Raw genomic sequence first — 17,700 nt, 5'->3', positions numbered from 1 at the left:
ACATAAAAAAAAATACATAATTTTTGGAAAATACCTATGTATTCCAATATAACATTTTTCCATAAAATTTAATAAAATTATGGCAATTTTCTACTCTTCCAATTTATAATTTTGACTTTGTGATAATTAAACAGCTCTAAAAGAGCACCCGATACTAGTATCGACCAGGGCTGCACAATTAATCGATTTTTAAACGTGATCACAATATTGGCTGCCACGATTAATTAAGATGATTCGTGGCGATATTAACCTTTAAAAAGCTGGCTACGTACGTATCAAATGAAGTGCTTTCAGTCATCCTACCACCAGGGGGCAAACACAAGCTTAATTCATTAAACTTAAGAATTACCAAGCGATCAAATCCTGCAAGAAGGGCGGCAGCATGGTTTGTACTTGACGCATCTGCGAGTTTTGCATGGCTTCACACGTTAAAATGAAGTCATTTCAGCAACCACCCCCTTTTTATGCCGTGTCCGTGCGGGCCAGATTTTCTGCGACGCGTACCTTCCAGGAATTTATTTACTGCGCGGAAGCACCGGGCAGAAAACATGGCGGACGAACTATTTCTTATGGAAATTCTATGGTACAAACACCTCCATGATTTGGCAGAAAAGGACTACCGTGACATAAATACCGGAAACAACTCCGGGCGAGCATGCGCACTCGGGAGAGATGAGGAGTTTGTTAAAAAAGGCTTGGAAGAATTTTGATAGTTTGGATCTATTGGGATTCTCTACCTCTGTTCTAGTGTATGTAGATTACATTTACTGCCACAAGTATTGGAGAATTGTGAGAATTGGAGAAAGTGCTGCAAAACGCGTGCCGGCGAGATTCCGCACACTCACACGTCAAGAGTGGGACGCAATGACGACGCTGAAGTTGGCTTTGCGGGCGCGCTTCAGAGATTTGAGGTTTCAATTCCACCTTAAAAGCCTTTAGATTGCACTTTTTCCCACCTGTTTGCATGGCAAAAGCCTCTGCTTTTCTCACCCCTTAATGTATCGTCCTAGCTGTCAATTGAGACACCCTTTTGCAAAATCCGATTGGAAAAAATTGGAATAAATTGTGTTTAAATGAGCAAAAATTACATTTTGACTGCTAAGTCCTTATATTATGTGGTTGTCATTCAATCATGACGTTGTGAGTTCATGCTATTGTGATTCCATGCTATCATTTTAACATGTTCTTGTGGTAATTTTGTCATTCTATCATGATATCGTGTTACTGTAATATGCTATTTTGATATACAGTACTAATTATTGTGATTATGATCTCCTGCTATTGGAACAACATACCATGAAACATACACCTTCGAATAATTGGCCTGATGTTCCCAGGGTGCTCATATGGCATGATGCGTGATAGTGATTTGCTTTCTGGGTGAAGGTGCTTTCTAGGAACACAATAATAACCTAGGTTAGATTTTGAGGTCTGACCAGGCCTTATTGGCCTTCTTTAATAAAAAACAACAACAACAAAAAAAACTTCTGATCCAACTATTTTGTTGCGCAAAGTTTGATATGGGGTGATTTTGAGTTTAAACCATTTCTGGTGAACTTTCTTCAATAGTTACAACCAAGCAGGGGGCAAATTCATAATTTTTTTTAGCGAATAATATAGTTTTGTGCAGAGAGATAATGAATGAGTAGCAATAGAGATAAAGGGACTTTGACAACAGACATCTTTGTTATAAAATTAAAACAAAAGATCATAATTCGTATGCCTTACAAAGTTAAATGAAAATTTAAACAACTAAACACCATAACTACCGGTACTTGTAATGTAAATACTGTATATATATTTTTTGAAAATGTAAAAATAATTAAAAAGTTAAACTTGCACATAGTGTCTTTCTTTTAATTTCAAACAAAAACAAAATGCCAGCAAGTCAAGACAGTGCTTCTCAATTATATTTTGCAAAGCCCCCGCCCAGAAAAAAGTAAACGTTTCAAATCCCACCCACTCTCTGCGCCAACTATAAATAAGCTATCTATAAAAATTGTATAAGTATACATAAAACTATATCCTTTTTAACATTAATATACATTAATATAAGTAGTATAAATCGATTTCCAAAAACTTAACTATTTTCTTACAGTGTTTATACATGTTACAGGTTAGTCTAAAATTGATAAAAATAACCAAGTGCATCAAAGTGCCTGAAAAAAAAATTGCAATCCTTATTTTATAGCAATTTCACTTCACATGGCAAAAACAAAGCCTTTTCCCCAGAGCTCGGCGCCCCCCCTGACATCGCCTTGTGCCCCCCCCCAGGTGGCCCACCCAACTATTTCAGAAGGACTGTGTTAAGATATTTAATTGGCCATCTGATTTTTCATGAAGGCCGATACTGATATTCGAATGCAAGTGCCTATAATAACCCAGACTGATAATTGGCCTGTCCCTAATAAGCATGCCTTCTTGCTTTCTTCCTCCAGTGGGTAGCAGTTTGCAGAGGTGGGTGGTGAATTGAGGCCCAACTAGTTTGTTGCCTAAATGGGCTGCTGTGTCTCATGATGTTGGATTACTGCACCGCTGATCCTCGGTCAGCTTTTGACTCAATGGAACACTGTTCGCCATTGTTTTAGCTCATACAAATGCACGTAACAGTCCTTTTGCGCTACACGCACATAAGGGTCCTATCAGCGGGCAAAACAAACAGATTAGTGATGGGGAACTGGCAGCAGCCTGCTCCGAATTAGGTCTGCAGGGCTTATCGGGCAACCTTTCAACCCGCTCTTGGCATTTCCGCAGATTTCCAGACGCATGCCATGATGCATCCGAGTGATACATGAGTGGAGGTCCGAAGGCGTGTTAAGGCTCTTGTGCTGAAGGGAGTGTCTCAAACAGAACAGAAGTTTTGATTCACCTGAGAATTTCACACGCTGTTGTTACTTCTTAGATTCTGCAATTGTTCGATTCTTTCAAATAGAACCAAGCAAAATGGGACCATTGTGCTGCATGCGCTTTTTGTTGACCAACATGTCAAATAACTAATTTTCCAAGAGACAAAAATGTATTCTCTTTAGTCACAAAACATGTACCAAAACTTAGGAATGGGTGAGTCGTGATTAGGCCCCAACCTACTGTATATGGATATTTTCAGTTTAGTGTCACTGCTGATTTTTGTCAGAAAAACATACAGATTACCAATTAACAGGCCGAATAATTAAAACATGTATAGTGAAAGACATAACATTTGTTTTAGGGCTGTCACTACTGATATTTAAAAAAATCGTTAGGCCTACCATCCATTTAAGGTCAACACACACTAACTACTATTTATTTATTTCACACTGACATAATATTATTTTGCACTGTAATAGTGTCTTTAAAGTCACTTACAGATGATGTATCAACAATATTGCATGAGTAAACCTAATAGTGTAGCTAACTATTAGTTACAATGAGGCTTATAGCGTCTTGTTTGTCTTCTGTTTCTTCTTCTTCTTGATGAGCAGACTGGGCTTGTTTTATGCTTGACTGCCCTCAATGGGCTCGCCACACACGTGGCTATATTACCCGCTTTCAATTAATTTCCTTCGGAGTTGGTGCCAATCAATCGGATGGCCTAGTCCTGATACCAGGTATCAGTATTGGGCTGATACCAGCTTTTTTAATTTATCGGGTACTGTTGAGGGTACCAATACCAGCCATTAATACCAAAAGCAAAATAATCTGACAAGTTATCCTCTGCTGTAGTTGCCAGTATGATACATTAGCCAATCGTCATCTTTCTTAGAGAGGTGTTTGTTGACAATGTTTGTGTTAATGCGTACAGTATGTCAAATTTACTAGCAATATTGTTACTCTGACCGGCTCGATGTCGGAGTGGTTAGCACATCCGCCTCACAGTTCAGGAACCAGTTCAGGTTCAAAGCCACCTAGCTCCGGTCTTCTTATGTGGAGTTTGCATGTTCTCCCAGAACCCGCGTGAGTCCTCTCGGGCACTCCAGCTTCCTCCCACACTCCAAAAACATGCAAGGCAGGTGTATTGGACATACTAAATCACAGGTGTCGAACTCCAGTCCTTGTTTGCCAGTATCCTGCATGTTTTCAAACCTTCTCTTTCAAACACACCTGATTCAAGTGATTAGGATAATTTTCATTTAAGTACTGTATTTTCCGCACTATAAGGTGCACCGGATTATAAGACACACCCTCAATTAATGACATATTTTAAAACTTTTTCCATATATAAGGCGCACTGGATTATAAGGCACACCCTCAATTAATGACATACAGTGGTACCTCGGTACTCGACCGCCTCTATACTCGACCAAATCGGTGCTCGACCAAAAAAATTCAAGTAGATAATGCATCGGACCTCGAACAGATTTTCGGTTCTCGACTAGCCGAGCCGAGCCGAGCCGACCCGAACGCGCTCCTCGGCCCTTCTCGGCCAGCGGGTAAGCGCCAGTTCAACTCAGACCCCCAGCGGAGTAAGACGTTTGTTCGAGTATTTCTTCCCGGATTTAAACTTTTTCGTGTTGCTCTAGCCCTTAATAATGGATCCAAAGAAAGACAGTGATAAGGGGAAGGCAAAGAGGAAAACAATGAGGACCACTATTGAACCGAAGAAGGAAATTATAGCAAAATATGAACGTGGTGTACGAGTGTCCGACCTGGCGTCGCAGTTAGCTAGCGTCATCATGGAAGGAGTAACTCCCTCCCGTCCTCTCCACATCCATTCCTGTATGCCATCAACCACTCTCCAAAACGTAAGTAAATTATACAAAATGGTTTATAATGCTTTATTTATCTTTATCTTTATCATGTACTGCTTGTGCACATTTACTTTCCATTATTTCTTATGGGAAAATTGGTTTCGGTGTTCGAACAAATCGGTGCTCGACCACCACCTCAGAACGGATTATGGTCGAGTACCGAGGTACCACTGTATTTTAAAACTTTTTCAATCACAATATAGTAATACTCAAAGTAATAACAATAATAACTCAAATAAAAACTCTCAATAGCATAATAACTCAATGCCAATATGACCAACCTTGTTCAACTGTAAACGCATTTGGCTGGTAACCAGTTGAGGGTGCCTCCCACCTAGAAAATGGATGGATGGATGGATGGATATCGTTACTCTGTACCAGCTAGTGCCTACTCAGAGTACACTTGAGAGTGAACACAGATAGTTACCAAATTGAAACTCAACAGTTCCTGATAAAAATAAACTATGATTTTACTTACTGCCATCTAGTGGCCTGGTATATTTACTGCACTGAAATCAAATGAAAGCTACTTCAATTGTGCTGAACAGCCTCAAGCCACGTTCAGTTCAATCCAAGCTTTACGTACAAACAATATTGTTTTTCTGACTTTCTGCTTCTTGCTTGAAAATATTTGTATTTAATTTAAACTCTCTCATGACTGTCAACCTTTACCAGGAAGGATATGACAAGACCAACAAGCTCTTAAAGTTTGAATGGAGAAAAATGTAAATTAATTCATGAGAAAGTTTGATTCTCGCTCAGAGCAAATATTTGCTTCCCTATTTCGTTCTATCAGTACAATAAATGCAATTTTATTTTCTTGTGCCTTGAGAGGAAATACACTGAAGTGAGACTTGTGTTTCCAACAGGTCAAAGAAGAAGCATGATAGGGTCTTAACATAGTTCGCCTAATTTTAAGGTAAAGATCAGTGGGACATCAGATTACAGTTTTCAGGGCAACCCGCAGGTAGAATCCACATCAAATGGTCACCCAGCCTTGCGTTTGTCTAACTGTCTACCCTGCTGTCAATCAAAGTTTGCATCGAATAGGTCAACGCGAGGGCTGGCAAAAATGTTTATTGTTTGTCTTTTGACAGCATGTGATGAGGCTTAGCATGACTAAGCTGCTTGGGCCAATCATGTTGCGGCCGGACATTTTCAACTACACTAATATGTGAGTCGGTGTGTGTGTGTGTGTGTGTGTGTGTGTGTTAATTTTCTTCTCAGCATTGTTTAATGCCAGTCAAACATGTTGTGATTGATTTCCCCTGATGCATCGGTGTGTCCACAGGGCCCTACCATGACTTTCCAATATGTCTTATTTTTTATTGATTGATGTATTTTTTCTTAAGATGCTTGTAAGTGTTGTTTTTTTTCTCTTGGCTTTCAACTCAGCTCCCTTTTGGATTATTTTTGGATCACAAGTTTTTTTTTTCGTTCTACTTTTGGAATTTGGAGAACATCTGAGTCATAATTTGACATCTAACACTGTGTTTTGGCTTTGATGCTTGAGCGTCACAATTTTCTAGACTTTTTATCAAAAGTAGTTATTGCTACATTAGCACTTGTGGGAAAGCTTCACTAAATTAAATTTTACACACTATGCAACATTACCTGTGAAATGATACTGTATGTGTTTTCTCTTTCTATGGGTTAATTGAGCCAAATATTGTAGAATTATCATATTTTTCAGACTATAAGTGGCGACTTTTTCTTCATATTTTGAGCGGTTTGTCTGTGCCAGAAATCTTTTTTTTTTCTTTCTCATTTTTGCTGCCGCGTTTTATATACCTGTGCGCCTTATAGTCAGGAAAATACAGTATGGTTTTTAATGAAATATTTAAAAAAAAAAAAAACTCTTATGGCACAACTAAATTAGTCAGTGCACTTATATAATTTGTTAAACGAGATTTTAATCTATTTACATAACTTATATTTTCAGTTAGTCTCAACAACCGTTTTCTTGTCTTAGACAGCTTTGTGGAAAGTTATCTTATATGCCACCTGAAAAAATCGCAATGCTAGCAATGTGTTTTCTTCCTCTGACATACCATAATGAAAACCAGAGGAGGCCTTAAGCCTGCAACCTGTGTGTGGGTGTGTGTGTGCATGAGTTCGTGTATGCATGCGTGTGTCTCTTATTTTTAATCAAATATAAGCTTCCTTACTAAATTGGTGCTAGCAGCTCCTCGGTTGCGTGGCGTCCCCCTTTGACACCATCACGCGAACTGATTGAAAGCGAGAGCCCTTTTCTATGCCCGTAGGGTGTTGGATCATGTTTATGCATAAAATATGCGAAAAGAAAATGCCAGCAAATAGCTAATTTGTAAATGAACTCATACATAAAATCAGTTATTCCTGTATGAATGATATAAGCTCCAGGTTTCATCTCCAGCTGCAATTAAACGTACATTGACTGTCCCTTGCGTTCAAAGTGCAATTATACGATGCAATTCTTCACACCTCTGTTGTGCCTTCAGGTGCTCCTGAGCTGGATCTTTTGTGTTGTTCAAGCAAATCCGCTCTCCAGTTTGTACCAGCCTCTGATTTCAAAACTTCACAGTCATACTGGCCCTCTAAAATAATAATCTTAATAAATTATTAAAATGCACCAAAAAGGGGTGACTAATGCATATTACATTACTGCATAATAATCAAAATATATCATGTAACAATTTAAATTAATTATATCAGTTGTAGCAGTTGACGATATGACTGCATTTCACTTGTTTGCCTTGAGATGGTGGTGGTGTATTGGTGATGAGTGCAGAGGGAGACTTTTTTAGATCGTTTAATTTGTACGTTTATAGTTAACATTTCCAGTGATCCAGGAATCATTTCCAAGTCCACAGGAGCAATAACATTTAGTTTTTGGATTATTTTGACCATGTAAGCTTACTTAAGTTTAGTTTGGAGTCATGTGAAGTGCTTCCTGTGTGATGTCATTGTAAAGTGCTTACGACGTCGTAACAACACTAACGTCAGGCACAACAGCCCAAAGTGGTATGCTACATATGTGTTTTTATGTGACTGTATACAATGTTGGCCATAGCTAATGTCATTTGTATGGTTGTTAGTTTTACGATGTAAATTGTTGGTGGGAAGTTTGGATGAAACGAATAAAGATGAAAAGTGGAAGACCACAGTAAACATCGATGCAACAAATTCTTGTTTGTGGGCCAGCCAGCATATTCATAAATGATAAAAATGCATCACAAACTAACAAATACAGTAGACGGGTTGGAATGTATTACATTACAGTCTTGTTACCGAGAGCGCTGGTGTCTCGCGTCTCATATTATATGCCAACAACATTGCTTTTCTTGAATTTCCTCTCATTACTAGAGACAATATTTTTCCGCCGAGGCGTTTCGTAACCTGAATTTTTTGTCACAAGAGACGATCGTAGGTAGAGGTACCATTGTAGTTAACTGACAAACAAGAATTTACATTGTTAGTGATGACTTTAAAATTCTAATTTGCATTACAGTTACGATTAAATGTAGCAACGTTGATAGCAGCAGTGGTCTTACTGAAAGAAAGAGATAAGCTAAAAAAATGTAAAATTCTGCAAATATAAATCTTAGAGGAAATGAACCTTTGAAGGATCCTTGGAAGCTTCAATTACCCCCCCCCCCCCCCCCCCCCCCCATGTTAGAAATCGCAAACCACAGAAGAAGACAGAAACAGGAAAGGATGCAAACTGTTGAAAACACAAACTATTGACTAATTGTCCAACTGTCCTTCTTACATCACTCGCATCACCCATTGTTCAGAAAAACATTTAAAAAACATATTTACAACAATACAGTTTGCAAAATGTCTGTAATCATTTGGGAATATTGGCATTATTAATGCGTAAAACTGAAAATGAATCTTTTTTGGGAATGTACAAATTTGTTTACAAGATGTTAAAAAAAAAAAAACGAGCTAAACATTGAAGTTGGTAGAATAGAACAGTTTGTTGCAGCGCTAGTTGTTGGTAGTCGTTACATTTTGAAATTGTCTTCATTTCAGTGTGATGCAGAACAGCTTGTTCTTCCCCATTCACTCAATTCTGCAACATTTTATCTCGTAGTTACCGAAATGTAAAAAAAAGAATTACTTTTGTAATACAAAGGCGAAATTCATCTGTGTTTAGACATTTGTCAAATAATGTCTCTTCAGACCTACCACTCCCACTCACACCCACACACACGCCCACACACGCGCACACGCACACACACGAATGAAATTCAGCGAAAACAGCTAGGGGCACAAGGGGTCAATTGTTTCATCTCGTCTGCCATCTGTGGGCACAAGGACCCATGGGAAATGCAGTTCAGCCTCCCACCCCCTCTCGTGTTTGTGTGTGTGTGTGTGTGCATCTGTGTCATTCTTTATCATCATCACTGAAGGATGAAGACATGACACATCTGTTGTCTTTCATGCCATAAACCCCCACCGATACTATCCAGTAATGACTTAATCATCCATTAAACCTCTCAGAATACACATTCATTTCATGTTAATTACATCTTTGTCTTGACATTTGGCGAGGCAGCATGTGGCTTAATCACCACCAGGGTTATTTTTGTGGTCACGGGATTAAATTGAAAAAAAAAAAAAAAACTCAAACAATACCAGTTTTAGGCTGAAAAATGTGTGAGTTCTGAAAAAAAATGGGTCTATGTGTCACCATGGCAGCAGTAAAGCTTCCTGAATAATCGCCAGTGCCATCTCTCCACTTGGCCAAACGCTAAGTGTGTAACGTGTGATGTGGCATTCCCAAGAGCCTCTCTTCCTAGCCACACAAAAGCGACTGAATGGCTGCCGCATGCCGGCTTTGATGGCGGTGTGTCGATGATACTCCACCAGCAAATTAGCAGCGGGTGTCTGTGTTGTGGCCAGCAGTCAGGTGTAACGGTTCCTTTGATGCGCTGCCATTTGCATTCATAGAATACAACAATGAATGAGCCCTCAGCGCTGATGTTTGTACGCGTGCTTTGATATTCCTTTCGAACGAATGTTGCTTCAAGTGGACTTACATACAAATAGTGTAATCCTTTGTTTATTGCGGTTAGTGTGGAACGGAACCGCCCTGCGATAAGTGAATTCCGCCGAGTAGGATCTGCTCCCTTACGCATATTGTACGAACAAAAATAAATTGTATGAAATGTGTTTAAAAGGCTGTGCTCATGATATTTTTAAAATTTCCAAAGATAAACACCATATTTTCCCCACACTATAAGGCGCACCTGATTATAAGGCGCACCCTCAATCAGTGACATATTTTAAAACTTTTTCAATCACAATATAGTAATACTGAAAGTAATAACAATAATAACTCAAATAATAACTCTAAACTCTCAATAGCATAATAACTCATTGTCAATATGACCAACCTTATTCAACTGTAAACACACAAAAGAAACGGGTAAAGCTTACTTTATCAGTTTATTCCCCATCTACGAATCCCGATCTCACTATTGATCCATATATAAGGCGCACCTGATTATTAGGCGCATATCAGCTTTTTTTAAAAAAAAAATAAGGCTTTAAGGTGTGCCTTATAGTGCAGAAAACACGGTACTGTAATTCCCCAAATATAAGACACACCTGTGTATAGGACACACCCCTAACTTGGGGGTCAAATTTTGGTATTTTCTACTGTATGTTACCGTGTATAAGACACACAAACACTTTGACAACAATTACAAACTAGAGTAAAACAGAATAAATCTCATCTTCCTAAGCTTATATTTTATTGTGTTCATATTCCTAAATTATATATTTGTTGTGAGTTAAATTACGTTTGTTTCAGATTTCCCACATAGTAAGCAGATGGCAAATGCGCTCGGGCCGTTGTTTTTTCCTTCTCGTGACAGCAGCTCAAGTTCATTTTACCAGCAGCATCCATATTCCACCAAGAGTATGATTGTGTGTATATGCCAAAAGACTGTGATTAATATGCGAGTCAAATGAAATACCATTTTGCGTTCTCTAACCGGTGCACTCTTAATTGAATCACCTGGAGATATCATAACTTTTACATGATCCTCTTCATTTTAGCAATATTCCTGTGTGGACTCGGATGTTGATTCAGTCTGCTTGCCTCCAGTGACTCAGCACCCAGGCTGGTGACAGGCATGCCATTTTCAAGCAATGGTTTATTCCATTAAGAAGTCCTGGGTTCAATTCCAGCCCCCCCTAGGCTTTTCTAGGTGACGTTTGCATGTTTTCCCCATGCTTACGTGGCTCTTCCATGGGCACTTCACTCTCCTCCCACATAACAAAAACATGCATGGTGGGGTGTATTGGACACTTCAAATAGCCCTTAGGTAGGTGGATTGCTTGCGTAAATGGTTGTTTGTCTCTGTGTGCCTGCTATCATGTCAAAGCAAAATGCTAAACATTGTTAGCGCAGTTTAGCATTAGTGTCTTTTTTAAGAAAATAGTTGTTTTTGTAACATTTTAAAAAATAATAACCACTAGATTTATTGCTAGACACTTTTTAGACGTTGCTAGATTTTTGAAGTGGCTTTTGTGAAAGGTGGGAGAGTTATTGTTTGTCACGGTTTTCATATATTATTTTAATTGATTGTTATTTGCTTTTTATTTAAGTCTCTAAATTTGTTGCTTGTCACTTTTTTTTAAGAAGTCATTATTCCCATTCTTTTCTTTTTTAAAACTCGCTGTTGTTGCTAGTTGCTTTTTTTTCGCTTTTTTTAGTTCGCCTTTTTTTCTTTTTTTTTTATGTTGCTATATTTGTTGCTGGTTGCTTTTTTTCAAAGAACAGGAGCTAGTTTTGTAAGATACCTGCTCTCCTGCAATATAGTTGCTTGATCCATTGCTTGTTTTTGGAGGGAAGTTGCTCGATGATTGCTCGCTGCCTTTTAAAAAAATAATCGTGATTCATTTTTTTCTTTTCGCTTAAAAAAAATCACTAGATAGATGTTTTGACTCTTTTTATAAGCACAGTCTTTGAAAAATTTTTGACTGTGTGCCTGCGTCATTTTTGAAAAATAGGTGCTAGATTATTGCTTATGCTTTAAAAAAAAATACGACAGTACTGCTTGCTGCGTTGCTTAGAAAATCGTCATGACTGTATTTGTTGCTAGTAATTTGCTTGCTATTAGCTTTTCTGAAAAACGGTCGCTAGAATTTCTGCCTTTTAGAAAAATAGTTACCGGATTTTTGCTTGTTGCTTTTTTAAAGTCTTAATTAATATTTAAAAATGGGTAAATGATTGAAATAGTTCTTCACATACAGCATTTTTTTCTATGTCATGTGCATGAATCTCTTACAACTTACTTACTGATGACGCAGCATGAGGATGTTCAGTGTCTGCTCAAGGACAGGTTATCATGGTCACAATGCTCGGGAATTGAATCCACAGCCTCTTGGTTCAGATATGACACTACCACTGAGATAGATTGATAGAGATAGACATAGATTTTTTTTAAGAAATAGACACAAGATAGTTTTGTTTGTAGTTTTTCCAAAAATATTTCTATCAGTAAGACCAGTGGATTTTAAATGTGATTGTCATTCCTTACATTGCATGAATTTCAACCCAATGTTAAGGAGCTTTTATTAAGACACCTCAGATCTTTTTTAAATACTTGTTGAACAAAAAAACCTCTCCATTATGCTGTATATTGTTATATGAGGACAAAGTGTTCACCTGCACAATCAAATGGCTGTATTGGAATAGTGGACAGCTGTCAGACATTTGAACACTCCATGCAGTACACATGTGATCCAGCTGTCAGAAACAGAATTTATCCAGGCAAATCAGCACTCAGAGATTTGACAGAAAGGCAAAAATATCTCAAGTGTCACCCAAAATATATCTGTGTTAAAATGCCTCGCTTTCAGGCGCTTGTTAGAAAAAACTAGCTTCTAAAAACCTCCTTTGGGCATGAACGTAAGAGCCAATATATTTGTTGCCACTGGCCAAAGCGAATGCGAAATGACGCAAACTCCGGCAACTGACTGCAAGGTAGAAGAAGAGAATCCATGTGAGCATGAGGCTATCTCCTGGAGAGAGCATAGAAAGTAACCAAAACCGTGACAGATTAAAAACATAAATCATTAAAGAAAATTTAACATATGTTAAAAAAAAGTATATATATATATATATATATATATATATATATATATATATATATATATATATATATATATATATATATATATATATATATATATATATATATATATATATATATATATATGATGTGGAGACTCCTAAATTGATCACTTTTATTTATTTTTATTACTTTTATTATTTCTTACACCTGAGCTATATGTTGAGTTTGTTATTTTTGGTTAAGGATGAAACTGATCTGATTTGTCAAGGAATTTTTTTGAATGTAATACAAATATACAATTAGGTGCACTTAGTATCATTGATCATTGCATACCAAAAATGTTTATAAGCCATTATGACCCGCTGTGTTTTGAATACTGCTGTTGCAAATTTCTGCAAGAACCAGAAGCTTTTTGTTCACTGCGGAGACCTCAAAAAAGTTCAAATGTGTGCCGCCCACCTCCGGGGCACAAAAGGCTCTCTTTGGCATGGCTGAACTCCCAGCATGGTAGTCTTGGCCAACTGCTGGAGGATGTTTGCTTTGGCACCACATTGGCATGGATAGCTCTTAACTGACCCGCCGGGAGTACGCCTCAGTGAGATCATAGACCCCTACAGAAAACAACAAAATAAACAAAAGTGTTTTTCTGGGGTTGTATTTTGCGGCATGACCTCTTGAGACTTTTCAAACCAAAATTTCAGACTTTCTATGTTCTTTAATCAGTGGTTCTCAAAGTGGGTTCCGTGGCCTGACTGCAGGGGGTCCGTGAATTGGGTTTTTTGGAACTGATTCAGTTTATCTTTTAAGATTTGTGCCTTGTTTGGCTTAGTCTCTGTTTGTAGGTGCACCCTCTGACCGCTGTTGATATTGCTTTTTGTGGTGAGGAAGGATGGCGTGACTTCAGTTGGGAGCAGTTGTTGTCAATGCGCACGCGTCGTCACTATTCTTTGTGAGATCTGGCCCACGAGTGACTGTGAGTTGTGTTTTTGTTGTTTGAATGTTGTCATTTATGCTAATACAATATACCCAAAATAGTCGTTGGTCCAGCTTGTGACTGTGGATAACATGCTAGCTAATGTTTGTTTTTATCTTCAGTATGTTTATTCTGTTGCGTTGTATGTGTTTAGCTCGTTAGCATATTTGTTTGTGCTAGGTATTTCCTTTTCCTTTGGTGAATGTTGCATATACAAATGTTTTTCAATCATACTCGTTTGCATCCAATCAATGTTTTTTATTGAAAGGATTATCATTTGTAATTGTTATATAATTGATTTAACCTACGTAATTTGCATACATTTAGTAAGATATATAATTTTTGTATATGGGACTTACCTGAGTTATGTTAGGTGTATTATTTTTTCTTTACACTTTTACAATATAAATGAGTGAGAGCTGTATCCTTGGAAAATTTGCTTTCTAAAAGGGGTGCTTGTCTCCGAAAGGCTTGAGTACGCCTGTTTTAAGGCCTGGCTTCTTGAGACTATTTTTTATAAATATGTTCACCAAATTTTATGATGCTGAGTGAAACTGGCTTGAGGAGCTACATTTTCAACACCTTGTCAGATATTAAATCTCCCAAAAGGTTTTTGTGATTAAGTGTCAGCTGGGATAGGCGCCAGCAAGCCTGCGACCCTTGTGAGGATAAGCGGCTATAGAAAATGGATGGATGGATCGATGAAACTAGCTTGAAGATAAGGTTTTACTTTATCATAAGTATTGAGTTTCAAGGCACGTCAGCAAATCTCATCCTTTGTCAATATGGACATTGGCTGGCATTCAGTCCAGGTTTTACCCAGCTTCTCCTCCATAATTATGAGGTATAGGTTCTAAAATCTAGATCATCAGGTATTGGTGAAATGGAAACATTCTTCCACTTTGCTCTACCATGTGGTCGAAATGACAACTGCATGTATCCCTGAAAACATTCAGTCTCTTGTTGGATTAGGATCAAAGACACAAAGCTCTTATTTTTTACTTCTTTTTTTTTTTTTTTTAATAAACCACCGTACACTGCATTTATTATTGATATTTTCTTCTTTGTCCCTTTATCCAATGTGATGCATTGTGGGGTTCTTTTGGTTTCATTTAATAACCTCCTAGTCGTGTGTGAGTGCGTATGTCCTCTTAGCTTGTTGGTCACCATAGCGACCACTTTCTGGATTGTGAAGCATGCCAGGGTTGAAGTGGGCGCAGGCCTGTGTTTGTGTGTGTGTGTGTGTGTGTGAGTGTATTTTCTGTGTGTGTGAAACACTGCAATACTTTTCACAAGTAATTACGCTGCATCAGCCATTAAGAGGCAGGCCATTAGCACTCCATGTTGGGATGACGATATCTACAGTCCAGATTAGGGGTGTGTGTGTGTGTCTGCGCGTGCGTGCGTGTGCGTGTGCGTGTGCGTGTGTGTACTGTATGTATTCGTGTGCGCGCATGTGTGGGTGTGTTCATGTTTTTGTGTTTTGCTTTTTTTGTGTATGTTTGAACAGAAAGAGGAGTCAGCCATTTTAAAAGACTTATATTAAAATATTGTTGCTCTCTGAGTGAATGATTCTTATAGATTCAAAGTTTCAAAGAGATTTATTGTCACATGCATAGCACCAAACCACACTGCGAAATTTTTACTCTGTTCACCTTACGAGCAGACCACATTCGAAATCGAACAAGGACACTGCAAGATTTAGACTGGTTTTCATTAAAAAGGAACACATTAAATAATTGTAATATTTAAAAACTTGGAAATAAATTAACGACCAACAGCATCTTTAAATGCACTTCTCCACCCTGACCTCAGTAACAAAAAAATATTTGTAATTTAGTTTTGTCTTTTGAGTAGTGTACAAGGGTTAAATTTGTTTAAAATTGAAAACTGGACAAAATCACTGACAGTTTTTTGAAACCCAACTGAAATTGTTGGAAATGTTTGTAAAATTAGAGCGAGGCCAATACTGTATTTTTTTTTCAGGGCTGTTACCAATACAGTGGTGGTTCCAAATCTAATTTCGAAACTTGAATCTTACATAAATACAGCTGCTTTTTACATTTAAATAACGAGATGCGTTCCAAGTCCCCAAAAATGCGCCTAAACCCTTTAAATGAATATTATTAAATTAAAAAAATGCATCACAAATGGTAACAAATACAAATACAAATACATACAAACACATAGAATTACATTTGTGCATATTAATCAAAATATATCATGTAAGGATGTTTGTTGCATTTATGTAAAACATATGAAAACAAAAAATATAATACCACCATCTTTTTTTTATTTTCATACATTTTTAAAACAGCCCCAGGGAGCCACTAGGGCGGCGCTAAAGAGGCGCCTGCTGCGCCGAACCCCGCATTGCCATACTCTGCATTAGAAAGTAGTTCTTGAGGATTTTTTGTGGGGTTTTTTGTTGTGCATCCCTGGAAAATTTCATATTGTTAAGTAAATCCTTTCCCAGGAGCTGAATTGTTTAAAAAAAGGCAATCTTTTGTCTGAACTCAAAAGTTTAGTTGCAAAGTTTTATCTCAAAGTTTACTGGCAGATTAGCTCCATGTGCAGATTGGGTTATCACACTCTTAAAAACACCTCAGTATTAACATTCTTTCTTCTTCTTCTCCTTCGTCAACACTCAGCTCGTGGGTGGTGAGTTCGACCTGGAGATGAACTTCATCATCCAGGAGGCAGAGAGCATTGGTTGCATGGTGGAGCTGCTGTCGCACTGTGAAGTGACATGCCAGGCAGAGATCTGGAGCATGTTCACGGCAATCCTGCGCAAAAGTGTACGCAACCTGCAGACCAGCACAGAGGTGGGCCTCATCCAGCAGGTGCTGCTTAAGATGAGCACGGTGGACGACATGATTGCAGGTGAGAGCTTCTGACGGAGGTAAAACCTATTTTGACAAATTCCCTAGTAGGATTAGGTTGAGGCTGATGCTGGGAACTTGCTCCAAAATGCCTGCTCCCACTTAAACTTGCTGATTTTTTTCTGTGTCCTACACATTCTTTCAATATAGACCAGGAGTAGTCAAGTTCTGTCCATGAGAGCCACAATCCAGCCTGTTTTCAATGTGTCCCTTCAACTAACACACCTGATTCTAATGATTAGCTCATCGGCATGCTTTGCAGAATCCGGATAACGACGCTGATTTGAGTCAGGTGTGTTGGTTGAAGAGAAACATTGAAAGCAGGCTTGATTGTGGCTCTAGAGGACAGGACATGGCCAGCCCTGATATAGACATTCTTGAATGGCAATTGGCTGAAGTGGTGTCAGCGAGATTTTTTTTTTTTTTTTCTTGGTAAGCTTTCTGTTTTTTCTTTTTACTGGCAGATTAGATATAATCTATAACCAGCTAAATTCTTCTTGATCTTATTGGTGTTGCTAAATGCTAAGTGCTAATTTTAAACTTGATAATTAAATTGCATATAGTTACCCTGAGGTTTTGGTCCCCATCAACCGTGAAAAGTAAGGGAACACTGTTTGTTCAAACATACTTGCCAATGTTTTTGAGTATATTTGAAAACACCTTCAAATGTACTTCAAAATATTCAAACGTACTTGAAATACATTGTACATGTTTACTCCATATTGGTGGCTCCATGCTTCTGTACAATTCTTATAATAAAATTATTGAAAAAAATGCTCTTAAAACATTGTCAAACATTTTGTTTTGATCTTAAAACATATTTATTGTATTAATAAAAAAATACGTTTTTGGAGTCCACACATAGGCATGACTTAAGCTTAGGCTTTTTGTGATAGTTGCTTGATTATAAGAATATGTTTTAAAGGATACACATTACAAATGATTTTGTCGTGTATAGCAAAAAGCTAGAATTTTTTTGTAAAATGTATTTTTAGATTATTTGGAGTGCACATCAAGTTTGTAGTGTGTGGCTTTGTTATAAT

At 37.9% G+C, this 17,700-nt stretch overlaps 1 protein-coding gene across 15 annotated transcripts in view; it reads left to right on the top strand.

The window, feature by feature from the left end:
* nbeaa (neurobeachin a) overlaps positions 1–17,700 on the top strand; it is a 79,349-nt gene that overhangs the window by 11,629 nt on the left and 50,020 nt on the right. For all 15 annotated transcript variants that reach the window (XM_088440282.1, XM_088440281.1, XM_088440280.1 and 12 more), the window contains exon 2: positions 16,427–16,658. In XM_088440282.1, the coding sequence (XP_088296408.1) occupies positions 16,427–16,658 (232 nt within the window). The remainder of the gene's footprint in view (positions 1–16,426; positions 16,659–17,700) is intronic.

This window comes from Hippichthys cyanospilos, chromosome 18 (assembly GCF_059441005.1).
Source record: "Hippichthys cyanospilos isolate Australia breed blue-spotted pipefish chromosome 18, RoL_Hcya_1.0, whole genome shotgun sequence".
Lineage (NCBI taxonomy): Eukaryota > Metazoa > Chordata > Actinopteri > Syngnathiformes > Syngnathidae > Hippichthys > Hippichthys cyanospilos.
This window is presented reverse-complemented; position numbering and strand designations above follow the sequence as displayed.